We start from the raw sequence: 12,842 nt of genomic DNA, 5'->3' as shown, positions 1-12,842 counted from the left end.
CCAACAGGGAAGGAAGCTGGGCCTCCTATATACACTTATATATAAGGAACAAAGAATATGGGAAGAGGGAGCAACAAGAAAGGGTCCTCGGCCCCCAATCCTGAGAAACATGCAATAGCAGACATGGCATGAATAGACATAAAGTGCTATCTCCAGAGCCTCATAGATGAGTTCAGGAATGAAATTATTAATGACCTGAAGCAAGACATAAGCAGAATAGTTAGAGAAATGCTAAGCACCGCCCAAGAAAAAAAACAGATGGTGGAATAGAAGAACAGAAAAAAAGGGGAGAACTGTTTGATGGAGAAAATAGAGAAAACATAGAATACGTGAAGCAGGTTCAAAGAGATTACCAGGAAACTAAAAACTCTATTGAAAACTGGCATAACAGCTTGAAAGAAACTAAGGATAGATTATCTGAACTGGAGGGCAGATTTGTAATATGGGAGCATGAAATAAAAAACTTCTTAAAAATAACAAAAAACCCAGCAACAATACAAAAGCTAGAAGATGATACAACTTAAGAATTAAGAACATAAGAGAAGAAGTAGGGACACAAACAAATGGACTACAAAAGCTATTCACAGAAATAATCCAAGAGAATTTCCCTACTTTAGCAAATGGTAAAGATACTCAGATATATGAGGCATATATGACCCCGGCCACCTACAACCCAAACAGAGCTACACACAGGCATTTAACAATCAAAATTCTAGAAATGCAATATAAGAACAGAATATTAAAAGCCTTCAGAGACAAGAAACAGATCACTTCCAAGGGAACACCCATCAGAATTACAGCAGACTTCTCGGCACAAACCATCAAATCATGAAGAGCGTGGGGGGAAATAACTCAAGCTTTGAAAGATAATAACCTCCAGCCAAGATTGATATATCCTGCACAACTGTCCCTAGAAATTGATGGAAAAACAAGGTGCTTCCAGGATAAAGAGGAACTAGGGGAATTTGCAACCACCAATTCAACTCTACAGAGAATATTGCAGGATATTCTAAAAAAGAAAAATACGAAGAATCCAGAAATAGTGGCAGAGAGGCCACAAGGAATGGAGCAGAAAACAAAATGAAGAAGACAAACTGACAACAAACGACAGAAAAAGAGCTCAACAGAAATGACTTTTATCATATAAGAGCTATTGCCATTCAGTCAGTGCCTACAGACTCACTGGAGCCCTGCCACAGCACGCTGAGAGAAGCTGAATTCTGTCCCTTGGAAGTAGGACTGTGCCTGCAGCAAGGCTCAGGAGGGGCCCCTGAGAAAGGGCCAGTGGGGAGGACCCGGCCCAGCCCAGTGGGTGGACATGTGATGAGGCCCCGAGAGCACCCGAGAGCCACGGGAAGAGGCCACAGGAATAGCCACCTGCAAGCCAAGAAGGGAGAAGCCCGCCCTGGGCACTCGGGTTGCTTACTCCCTGACCCCCTGCCAGCAGGAGTGTAAAATTTCAGGGTTTAAATCACTGGGACTGCCAAGGCTCTAGGCAAGGACAGTGGCCTCCAGATGGACAGATGGCCTTGAACTGGAGGCAGAGGGTTCACTTACTAAACTCCTTGAGGCTTAGAAACATCACTTTGGTGAAAAGGAGTAAACTCATGGCGTACTTTGCCCGTTAGCTGATCTGGTCTTCTGCTTTGTATGGAATTAGACATTTAACAGGATATTTCATGAATTTCATTTATTGGGGCACATTTTGGTAAAATATTTCTTCAAATGACACCTCTAACATCATCACCTTCCCAGGTACCAGCGGGTCTGGTGTGTGTGTGTGTGTGTGTGTGTGTGTGTGTGTGTGTGTGTGTGTGTGCACGCACATAGACACACACGAATTAGTGTACAGAGATAACTTTTAAATACAATAAAAACTTGGAACTTTGGAGATTTAAAATTTATTCATTTTCTAATTTTAATAAATGTTTTACACTAAAAATAAGTTCAGAAAATAAGTTCTCAAATAAATTCAGCAAAACATACAGGTCAGTGGGAGCTCAGTTATTGCGGTAAAATAGAAACGGCATGAAATTAACTGCTTGTGTTAATCTGATGCTGTGAAGCCATCAGAGATGGATTAGCACTTCTCTGGCTTCTCCATTGCCTGTGTGACTGTCCGAAAGCCAGGAGGATCTCTGAGCCTCAGACCCCTCCGCTAGAAGTGGGATGAGGGGAGCATTCGAGAAAGTGCTTAGTATGACGGACAGCACCTCTTGGCTGTACAGCTGATGATCCTGTCTTAAAATTATCACTCTGTTGGTTTGAAAGCTTTCACAACTGCTGTATTCTCATGCTGTCTCACATACTCTGCCTGGCCATAAATTATGCCAAGAACTTAATCAGGGTTACCCATTCCTCCTGGTGACATGGGAGGGAGAACACAAACTCTTCGCGGGAAGTCTGGCCTCTCACCCAGGGCTGCCTCTGTAGCCGGAGAACTATGTGAAGGGGGTGTGCATGTGACATGCTTAAAACACACACACGCTCGGCCGTTAGTTACTTCATCATTTTATATATTTCTAAACATGATGGGTCCTCTTTTTAAAATGAATATTGAACTCTAGAATCAATAAACTTAATCTTATGTCACTTCAAGTATAATACAGAAAATGCCTTTTTAAGTAATGGACATGGGTGGAACATGCACACATCTGTATGCACAGAACAGTTTCTATTCAGCACTATGTCTAGCCGACGGCACAAAAATATTTAACGCCCAATTTGAAAATAGTGATGAGAAATTTCAAGAACATTCTGCTAATAAAGTTAATGTTCTATCTGCATCGTACTTTGCTCAGCACCTCAGAAAAGAAAGAGAGAAACAGAGACAGAGACAGAGACAGACGGAGATGAGCAGGGCAGGGAGGAGGAGGGGAGAAGAAATGAGAGGAGAAGAGAAGGGAGGAAAGGTGGGGGAGAAATGGAACTTCAGGAAAGATTCATGCCCACGACTTGCGGACATAAGATGATGATTTTTTGGTCTCTACTCTTTCAAAACAAAATTTTAAAAACCAGCTTAAGTGGAAACACATTACATTTATGAAGATGATCAAGAATGGGAAAGAAGTAGAAATCCAGTTATTAGAGATCAGATGGCAGTGGAACCTGGTGCAGCTGGCTAAATATAAATTTAGAAGCATTGGCAAAAGCCCTTTCCCAGGAGAGAAGGCCAGATCAGGCCAACACACCCTATAGAGTGCACGTAGAAACACGCACTGGTGTGTGGGCGGATTACGGTGCCCAATAGAATAAAATAATAACTGTCAACCAGCACCAAAGGCTTGACGTTCATTTCAGACATTTGAGAGCACAACTAGCATTTCCAATGAACATGGAACCAATTCTTCAAACCTTCTAACTATAAATACCTGTAACTGTCTTATCCTGTAAGTAAAACTTAAAGTATCTTTAAATTTTAATTCTGTACCTAAAAGAACACTAAAAATGTACCATCTGAGACCTGGCCCACGGCAGTTCCAGGCATCATAGATACTGTCTCAGTATTTATGCTTCGTTAGGAAAACATGTGAATTCAACAAATAACGATAATTTAGCTTCTAAATAAATTTAGTGACAAGGTTTCATTTGTCATGTACGTTCCCCAGAACACACAACTGGTTCACTGAATGACTCTGAGAAGAAAGAGCTTAGTATCAGGCGCCTTGTGAACTAAAATGGGGAGAAATGCGTCTGGCCACCACCAGGTGTGGAAAACCTGAGAGTGGGCACCGTCACTGCCACCATCACCAGCAGCCTGGGTGCTAAATGACACAACAGTCCTTCCTCCAGCTCAGCTAAATTCACTCCAGAGCATAACAGCGCACACACAAGCACAGGCTTGTGAAAATCCACATTGCTTCCCGTGGGGCTTAAAAAGCCAAGGCTTTTCCTGGCTTTCATCAACGCTCAGTTGTCTTCGTGGCTGGGCACTGTCGGATTCCACCATGGAACCCTGTCTAATGTGAACAGCTGGACCGAACCTCTCACCCATGGGGCAGCTAGGAGAGCCACAGCAGGGGTAAGCAGTGTCGTCCGGAGCCCTCGGGGGCCTGTGACTTCATTGTACTTTGAGCAGTAAGACAGGGCCATGGTGTCATGGCGCTGGAGGAGGGCGTGCAGCTCGTGGGTGCGGGGAAGGGACTGACCCTCAGGGGAGAAGCAGACCCCAGGCCCCAGCCCAGGGATACCTCCTGCCAGGTGCGCTGCTTTACTGAAGAACTGCAGTTCCAGAAGCCACCTGGGTCTCCAGGAAGGTGGCTGGCCAGCTTCCAGTCCTCAGGAGTCGTCCCCTTCCCTGCAGGACCCAGAGTGTCCCAGAGAGAGCACTGTCTGTGCTGCCTAAGGTTTCTGCCGATACTCAGAGGGACACTGCATTTCCCCAGGCTCTGCACTGATGAATGGCCTTAAAAATAACATGCAACTTCTGGGCCCAGCACTCAGGAGGCTGAGACAGACAAATTGCTTAGAGTTTGAGCCCAGCGGGGGCTACCTAGTGAGTTCACCAGCCTGGACTATAGAGCAAGACCTCCTCCCAAGAAAACCAAAAATAAATAACTGCAACATAAAATAAAATGCTTACAATAGATTTTTAAAACTGAAAATTGACATCTACTTTGAGCAGTCAGGAGATGAATGCGATGGACAGGCTGAAGCGTGCGTTTTGCAGTGAGCTGCAGGTGACACACACAGCCTGCTTGTGTCCTCCTCTGCTTGAGGGGCAAGCACAGTGCTGCTGGGCTCTGCAGGCCGAGCTGTGTGGAGGTGACACTTGCCTTATGGTGCATCATCACATCAAAAGCGAATGACTGCTGGGGACCAAAACACCCCTCAGAATTTCCACACAGCCTGAAGTTGAGGTGCAAGGGCGATGCCACACTTCGAAAGGCGCCCAGGAACGGGAGTGTTAGGAGGAGCTGCGTTTTATTTTGTTCCTCTCAGATGGTAGAAATTTTGATTTCTAATGATGTTCAAAATATTTCTAGCAGTCATACGGTTGCCATTTGGTTTTATGGAAACTCAGCGTGGAGAGCCGGTTTAGCAGGGTAAACAAAGAGGATGCAGGGAGCTATTGATTCAAAACAGATTCTTCCACCAGCTTAGCACGGATTCGGCTTTCATTTGCAAAACAAGGTCAAGGAAGTTAATCCATCTATAGAAATGTTATTGTGAATAACAAAGTGGATTTTAAACCCTAGGGGGAAAAAAGAGAGTAGAGGAGCAGCCAGCATACAAATATCCGGGTTATATCTATCCTATCACTCATGGTTTCTTTCTAATAGTTTATGTCTTACATATTTTTTCAAATAACTACTAGCGGTGGAAAAGTTCACAAGCACTTTATTTCTCTAATGAAAGAAATGCAGGAGCCCCAGTGAAGCTTAGAACCCTTAACCCGCAGCATGCATATTAATAGGCTGTGGATATATCTATATACACAGATATAGACTGTGTCTATATCCTGGACGGTCACTCTTGCAAGAGGAAAATTCAGTTTAATGTTGTCAGAGATGCTTTGCCCAGAACAAACACCTATATATACCCCAGGTACACATGTGAGTGTGTGCATGTGCATGTGCATGTGTGGTGCATACCTGTAGAGACATGCACACCATAATGATACGCAGAGCCAACAAGGCCATGTATCCTTTTTAATATATTTAGCATAGCTGTGTGTCTCCAGCTGCAGATTCCGTCTTCACTGTTAAGTGCACCCTTTGGGGGACTGCTGCCTGAATTCCAGCTGTTGGGTTAATGCATATCTTTGTTGCAAAGCAACGACAGGCTGGATCTTCCCACCTGGTGGGTGAGTGGGGAGAGCTCACTTTCTGCATGAGACAAGAGCTATGGAGGGTCAGTCCAGTGGTTTGTGGGGGGAGTGGTGGGGTAAGGGGGTGGGGACATAGGAAGGAAGAGGCCTAGCCTCATGGGGATGTCTCTTGGCAGCCAGGGTCCTCGCCCCTTTCCCTGTTATCTTGCATCTGAACTGAACTCTGAGCAGACAGCTCTTCCTCGGACGACTTGGTCCTTGTGATTTCCAGAGGCCTTTCAGTAGGGCAGTCACCAGGGCGAGGAAACCCTCCCTCTGGGACCCAGAGAGCCCACAGAGAGGGTCAGCTTGGGTGAGCTTGCGTCCTGTCCAGACCGCTCCTCGCTTTATGCAGAATCTGCTTCAGCCTCCTCCCTGTGGTTTGCAGCATGGTGGGAGCTCTCAGAGCACTCAGAGCAGCAGCTGTCCATGCCCCTGGCTGCCCGCTGTTTCTGTACAAGGTTGGCACCTCCCCACCACTCACCCGCCACTCACGGACCAGGCTTTGGGAGAAGGACGTTCTCTCCCCTGAACTGTTTTGCAAATTGGCCATTTAAATTATTAGTAAGAGTAAATAGCAGCATATATTTTTTAGTGATTATCAGGGAAGAAGTGTCATAAATCCCAGGGATTCATTCAATCACTATTTCTAAAATCATGTATAGAAAAAGAAATGGGCAAAAATAGTAGTGTAAATAAAGCCCTAAACTAACCACAAGATGCCAGGAAGCCCCTTAAAATGCAGCGAATATATACGCTGAGATAAGGCTTCAAGGAGGTTGCCTGAAATGTAAGATGAACTTTAATAACATGTGTTGTTAATGCACAAAATATATCTTCAGTAATAGATAAATGGAATGCAATATTAGGGGAACAGAGTCAAGCACTAAACTTACTAGGTTTAATCACTGCTTCAGATTAGTCACTCACATAGAAGGCAGATCCATTCTGTGTGTGTGTGTGATTTCCAGAAGTACTGGTCATGTTTTATAGAGCTCTCTCTCTCCATCTCCATCTCTGTCTCTCAGTCTCCCTGTCTCTGTTTTTGTCTCTCTGTCCCTGTGCCCGTCTCAGTCTCAGTCTCTGTGGCTGTCTCTCTCCTCCTCTCTCCTGGCCCCTGAGGGCTGTGTTGCTGACCCTGATGTAGTGATTCAGCAGCCGCAGAAACCCATAATGAGGAAGCCGCTGCTGCCTTCCGAAGAGGAGCAGCTGGCTGTGCTTCTCAGGCTCGTTTAGATGCTCATGGACTTGAAGTAGATGAGACAGGCGGAGTTTGCCGACTCTGCTGAGGTACATGGTGCCTGACCCTGACACGCAACTCGCAGTGAAAACTCTGACATCACATAGATCAGGTCACGGTGAGATACTAAAGCCCACAGGGGCCCACATGAAGGCCCGTCTCAATGGGGTTCATGCAGCTCTCCCCTCCAGAGCTTCTGCTTCATGGTTCTCGCTGTTTCCTCCTTTAAAAGTCCCCACAGACGCATCGGTTTGGGGTAACAGGAACTCCGATAGAATAACTCCCCATGCACTTTTCCTCACCCCAACCCACACCTATCTAGGCAGGTGCCCCGTTGCAGAGGTGACCGTGCTGCTCTGAACATTGGGGTCCCCTCCGGACCCTTCCCAAGGAGCTGTGCAGTGGTCTTAGCTTCCTCAGTCTTGGAAAAAATCCCACTGCTCAGGTAGAGCGAATGCCCCATCCCTGACGCAGGATGACCTCTGCCAGCAGTGGGCCCGCCAGCTCAGGTTACCCTGAATCCCCTACCTGGGGCATCCCCTCCCCACTCTCACTCTGGCCGGCTGTGCCCGCCAGCTGGAACTCTCCACTGGTCCTGTGCAAGGGGGCCACCTCTCTCCCCTCCCTGCCTGTCATCCAGTCTTACTAGTGCCAAGAGAACTGCTAACATCCTGCCCACCCTCGGCCTGTAACGTCCGATAACATGGGTGGGGATCCAGGCCGGGCCAGCCTGTGCTCTGCCCCCCCTGCCCATCCCCTGCACCTGGGGCTGCTGCTGCTCCACGGGACAAACTTTTTTCATGAACTCAGACCCTGCCTCGCAGCCTTGGGACATAAACATCGCTGCGGCAGCTGCTCCGAATCCCTGAGGATGCCACCCATCTGCGAGCATCCACACAGGCTTGCGTCTGGTGGGGGCAGCCCACAGGGTGAGTGTCTTCCATACGCCAATACTTTCTGACAGACAAACCTCTGAGACGGATTCTTTGCATTGTGGACATTCCAAACTATTGGCAGTATATAAATAATGTGCAATTATGCTTCTACAAATCCTGTAAGTGATTTTATCTATAAATTACAACCACGTTTTTGTGTGTGTAGATATTTGGGTATAACTCACCCTGGGCCTGCCTGACTTCACTAACAAAGTTTAGCTCTGGAACAAATGACTTCTGTTTGTCACGGTGGTAAACATTGTAGGAACTGTAGGTGCTTCTAGAATTAAACTGCATTACTTTATTCCTGGAGAGCAATTAGACTCCCAAGTGTGAGGTTTGCTAGAATATTTAATACAGCAATAACAGAGTAAAAACATTGCTTAAGAGATCATAGGACAATTCAGTAGACTGAGGCTTACCAGGATGTCCTTCCCAGCCCACTTGCATTCATCTCTTCTGGTGTAAGACACTGGCCACACGATCTAAGGACACAAAAGAACCATGACTTAGGGTCAATTAAGTTCACTGGAAGATCCCATCTTGCATATGGTCCTTGGTGGTAGCAGAGGTCACGGAAGTCACACAAGGAGCTGTGTGCCGGGAACCTTTCGTTCAGACTTTGTGGTGGCCTGAGCTCACGGGGGTGGCCACAGGGCAGTCATTTCCTCCTTACCCTTGTCCTCCGACATGCATGAGAGGCCGTAGAGGAAGTGGTGTAGGTGCACACAGCCATCATGGAGACGGGAGGGGAGATAGCCGCAGGCATGTGATTGTTACAGAAGAGGTGACACATCACAAGACACAGGGCATGTTTCTCTAAAGGAGTGTTTATCATGAAAAGGGGATTTTGAAATTTGAACACTGGGATGCTTTCAATCAATTTCTGGGATCCAACTCTCAGAATGAGAAGGCAGAATGAGACAAAAAAGCTTGGAAAACCCCAGCTTCCAGCTTCCAAAGGGAACTTTTTTTTTTAAAAATTAAGAGTAGAAGTGCATTGCTGTTATTTCTTTTTTGAAAAGTAAGGGTGGAAATAACATTCTGGCTGTGGGCTAAATTCAGATGATTTGCGGAGTGATTGTGTGTGATTTTATCCCTGATATTTGCTCTTTGTCCTTCCAAACTTTCCCATGCTTTGGGACTACAACTAAGAAGAAGCTGATGGCTTGGATAGTTGGGTGCATTTCTTTCCACAGTAATAATTCAACTGTTGGCATCTACATTTTAATACAAAATTTTCCAGATTACCTGATCAATGCTGGCGAGTACTAAACTGAATTGGGTGGAAAAATTTATTGTTCTTTATCAGCTTTCTCTTCTAGTGATATTAATTTCAGGGAAAAAATGTCATATATAAAAGAAAAATCCAGAGACAGTGGCAGTTATTCAATTATGTCTGCAGGAAAGCTTTTAGCCTGGAAATGACTGATTATCATTCATTCGGAGACCTCCAGATCACTCAATATCTGTGGTCATAAACTTGGGCAAAGGTTGTGGTATTCAATCTGGGGAATTCAAAAAGAAGCACAGCACATTTAGCAATGAGAACCTGGGCCACGATGAGACAGCATGTTGTGACATGATAAACACACTTTAATTCATGCACAGATATGAAAAGCCTAAACATTGCTGGGTATGACTTTGTTTTGACCATTAAGATCTTAATTTCTGCATTGTGTTTTTATGTGCTTTACTTCACACATGTCCTGATGAGTAAATTAAAATTTCCTACAAAGTAGTCATTTAGGAAAATCACTCAGGACAGTAAACATCTCAATCTTAAAGTTAAAATCGGCCTGGCCCCTGGCCTTTCCTGGAGTGCAGTGCCACCCCCGGTTTCTCTCCGAGTGTTTCCGGAGAGGTCAGATGCAGCGCTGACAAATTCACAGGGAACAGCATGAAACAGCAACTGCCCGCCGGCACAGCAGCACCTGTACTCAGCAGCGCTAAGATGTTCCTGACTGCTGGTGTAGCTCGCTATGCTGAGCTCACAGGCTATCAGAGGCGTGCTTATTTATGTATGAAAGCCTGTATTTATTTTAAAAGACGCTGTTTCCTAATAGTTTCCCAGCCCTTGACTGTTGGTTGTGGAGATCATATGGGCCTCCTGTTGTGGTCTCACCCTCTTAGAGACACACTGTATTCTCTTTTTATTCTTTGCTCACAGTTCTCCATGGAACTAACAATGCCCAAAGTCTTGCCCATCTATTCTCCATGTTTTGTGATCCCTTTTGCATGTGCGCTTGCGTGGGAGGTGATTTTTCTCCCACGTTTTAGGGGACAGAGCTGAGGACGGAGCCCGGCAAGCTGCTCTCCTCCACCTCCACCTTCCTTTCTGGCACCCTTTAATGACACAAGGGCCTGAGACGGAGCCTGCCTTTCTGTTAGGACGAAGAAGCTCTCCGCAACTCCTCAGGCGGAAGCCAGAACCCGGCTGGCCTGTGAAGGGGTGGGCATCCTATCTGCCCTCTGGTTCACTCATCTGGTCTTTACCTGCGGAGTCACCAGGAACACTTGTCTGAGACACACAGCGCAGCCCCTCTGGGCTTAACTACTCAGCGGAGCTCAGGGAGGAGCCCCCGGGCCATTTATACCCACACAGGTACGAAGAGCATGGAAAGCACCAGACATAAAATGGTACAGATGCCTTCACAAACTGGGCCGGCACTGTTAAACAATGTGCTTTAGCTTAAATTTAAATGCTCTGTTTTTAACAAGGCGTTTTAGATCTAGAAATACACCTTGTAGGGTTAGAGTAATACTAAGTCATGGGCGAGAGCTACAGCAAGGATCCCACAGTGGGCAAATCACTGAAACTTTAATTAATTCATTAGCTCAAATATGCTTATTATGGGTCTAGTTGATAGAGGGTATGACATGTACTACGATTTCTGAGCACTCAGGTCCACTGTGCAAATGGCTCCAGGATTTGTCCAATTATAAAATAGTAGGGCTTTATATATCTTGGTTTCTTTTGGTTTTAGAAATGATTTAATACTTTAGATTCACTTTTTTTTATAGGTAGTAGGGATCAAACTCACGACTGTCTGCTTGCTGCTGAGCTAAATCCCCAGCCCATAGATTCACGTTCTTCAGAAGGTGTATGTTGAATACCATTAAATGTATAGTCTGAAATAATATATGTTCATATACTGTCTACCTCTGCATGAATTTTAGAAAATGATAACATACTGAAAATTTAACTGACATAATTTTCTAAAATTAAATGTTAAATTCCTCTGAATTATCTAAATTTCTTATTCAGTATATAAAACATGATTTTTTGTTAAAATAATATCATAAAAAGTATACTTATTTTTAATATTTTCAAATGACTGTTAAAACCAGTATTTTCATAATTTCAGATAAATGATAAATAGAATAATCTTAGTAATGTTAGGCATTTAGTGACATAACCTGAGATTAGAAATCAAAATGAAAAGAATCAGAAAAATAAATATTATGTAAATGCATTGGATTTTATGTGATTGTATTTTGTATTAAATATTAATGTATCTGATCAGAATGTTAATGTTTGCATATAGAAGAAATCAAAATGCTACATTCTATTAAATGTGGAGATCAACTCTAAATATAAGCCCTTATTTTATCTGCAAAGCAAAATTCTCTACTGGGAATGAAACGTTTTACAATTTAAGTCATTTTTCAAAACTTACCACACAATGAACTAGAGTTTACGAGTAGCTGAGGCAGTGCCTCAGTGTTGAGAAGATGCAAAACTAGCACAGGTGGAGGTGGAGAATGTACACCTGTGTATTCTCAAAGGCTGCCTTACTGAGAAACGTCTTAGAGACCTTTGCTCCATAGGGATGGAGACTGGACAAAACTCCTCAGATGATTAACTTAAGGCATAGCAAGTAGACTGAGCACGTTTCTATCAATTTTTTCAATCTGTGTTTTTTTCCAAATTGCATAGATTTTTAATGAAACAAGACGGAAACACTATAAGAAATAAGGATAAGACCTATGTTTGCTGAAGTCTCAATGACTATTGTTGCAAAATCTTGCTACCTCAAAAACTCACCTGCTAGTTCAAATTGACAAGCTTTTCATTTACAAGGCAAGGTATTTAATACTCTTAGTTTTCTGGGCCAGCTGGTCATCACCACAGCTATTGCACTCTGCCACTGGGGCCCAGGACAGATGTAGAGAACAGGCAGATGATCAGAGTGCTGATGTAATGTATCTGTGCTCACAGGGGTGTGTCCCATCAGGCTCCAGATAACTGAGAGGAGCCCTGTGTGTGATGACCATTCAGAGGTGGGTGAATTTGCACACAGAGATGTGCGTGGTACCTGCCTCGGTTATGATGGTCTACTGTGGCCCAGGCACACACTTCTATGTGGGAGCTGGTCATTCTTACAGTGATCTTTCAAAGCTCGGTAGTGTCTCCTCTGATTTTGATGGTTTATGAAATCTATTGGTTTGTTATTGCCATCAATTTCATTTGTATCTCAAGCTAAAATATTAATTTTGAACAATTTTCTGTAATGGATCATGATTCCAAATAGCTAGAGAATCCACACAGCATGAGATATTTTAAAGGGCTGTGGTGCACGTGAACAGAGCGAATGGGCACGAAGCTACCTTTTGGAAATCCTTGATGTTGACCAGGTTGAAGGAGAATATGTGATCCTTGGCCCCAACGTACAGCCGGCCCCGCTCCTCATCCAGCAGGAAGGTGTGGTAGCTGGAGCTGTTGGCCAGGCCGTGGAATGAGATCACATTGCTGGACTCCAGCATCTCTGCAAGACAACAAAACAGACACAGGCTAATTAACACGAGGCCCAGAGGACCCTGGTACAGGGTGATCTGACTCCTGCCTGCGGCCACC

General features: G+C 44.7%; 1 protein-coding gene across 3 annotated transcripts in view; it reads right to left on the bottom strand.

Moving 5' to 3' along the window:
• The window catches only part of Sema3a (semaphorin 3A), a 427,345-nt gene that overhangs the window by 127,937 nt on the left and 286,566 nt on the right, over positions 1-12,842 (bottom strand). For all 3 annotated transcript variants that reach the window (XM_003469818.5, XM_063237438.1, XM_063237422.1), the window contains 2 exons: positions 12,596-12,753; positions 8,407-8,469 (listed from right to left, as the gene is read on the bottom strand). In XM_003469818.5, coding sequence (XP_003469866.2) covers positions 8,407-8,469; positions 12,596-12,753 — 221 coding nt within the window. The remainder of the gene's footprint in view (positions 1-8,406; positions 8,470-12,595; positions 12,754-12,842) is intronic.

Source organism: Cavia porcellus, unplaced genomic scaffold (assembly GCF_034190915.1).
Source record: "Cavia porcellus strain 051 isolate PalLab524CR breed Dunkin Hartley unplaced genomic scaffold, mCavPor4.1 scaffold_2, whole genome shotgun sequence".
In the NCBI taxonomy this organism is placed as follows: Eukaryota; Metazoa; Chordata; class Mammalia; order Rodentia; family Caviidae; genus Cavia; species Cavia porcellus.
The sequence above is the reverse complement of the archived record's forward strand: the minus strand, read 5'-3'. Positions and strand labels throughout refer to the sequence as shown.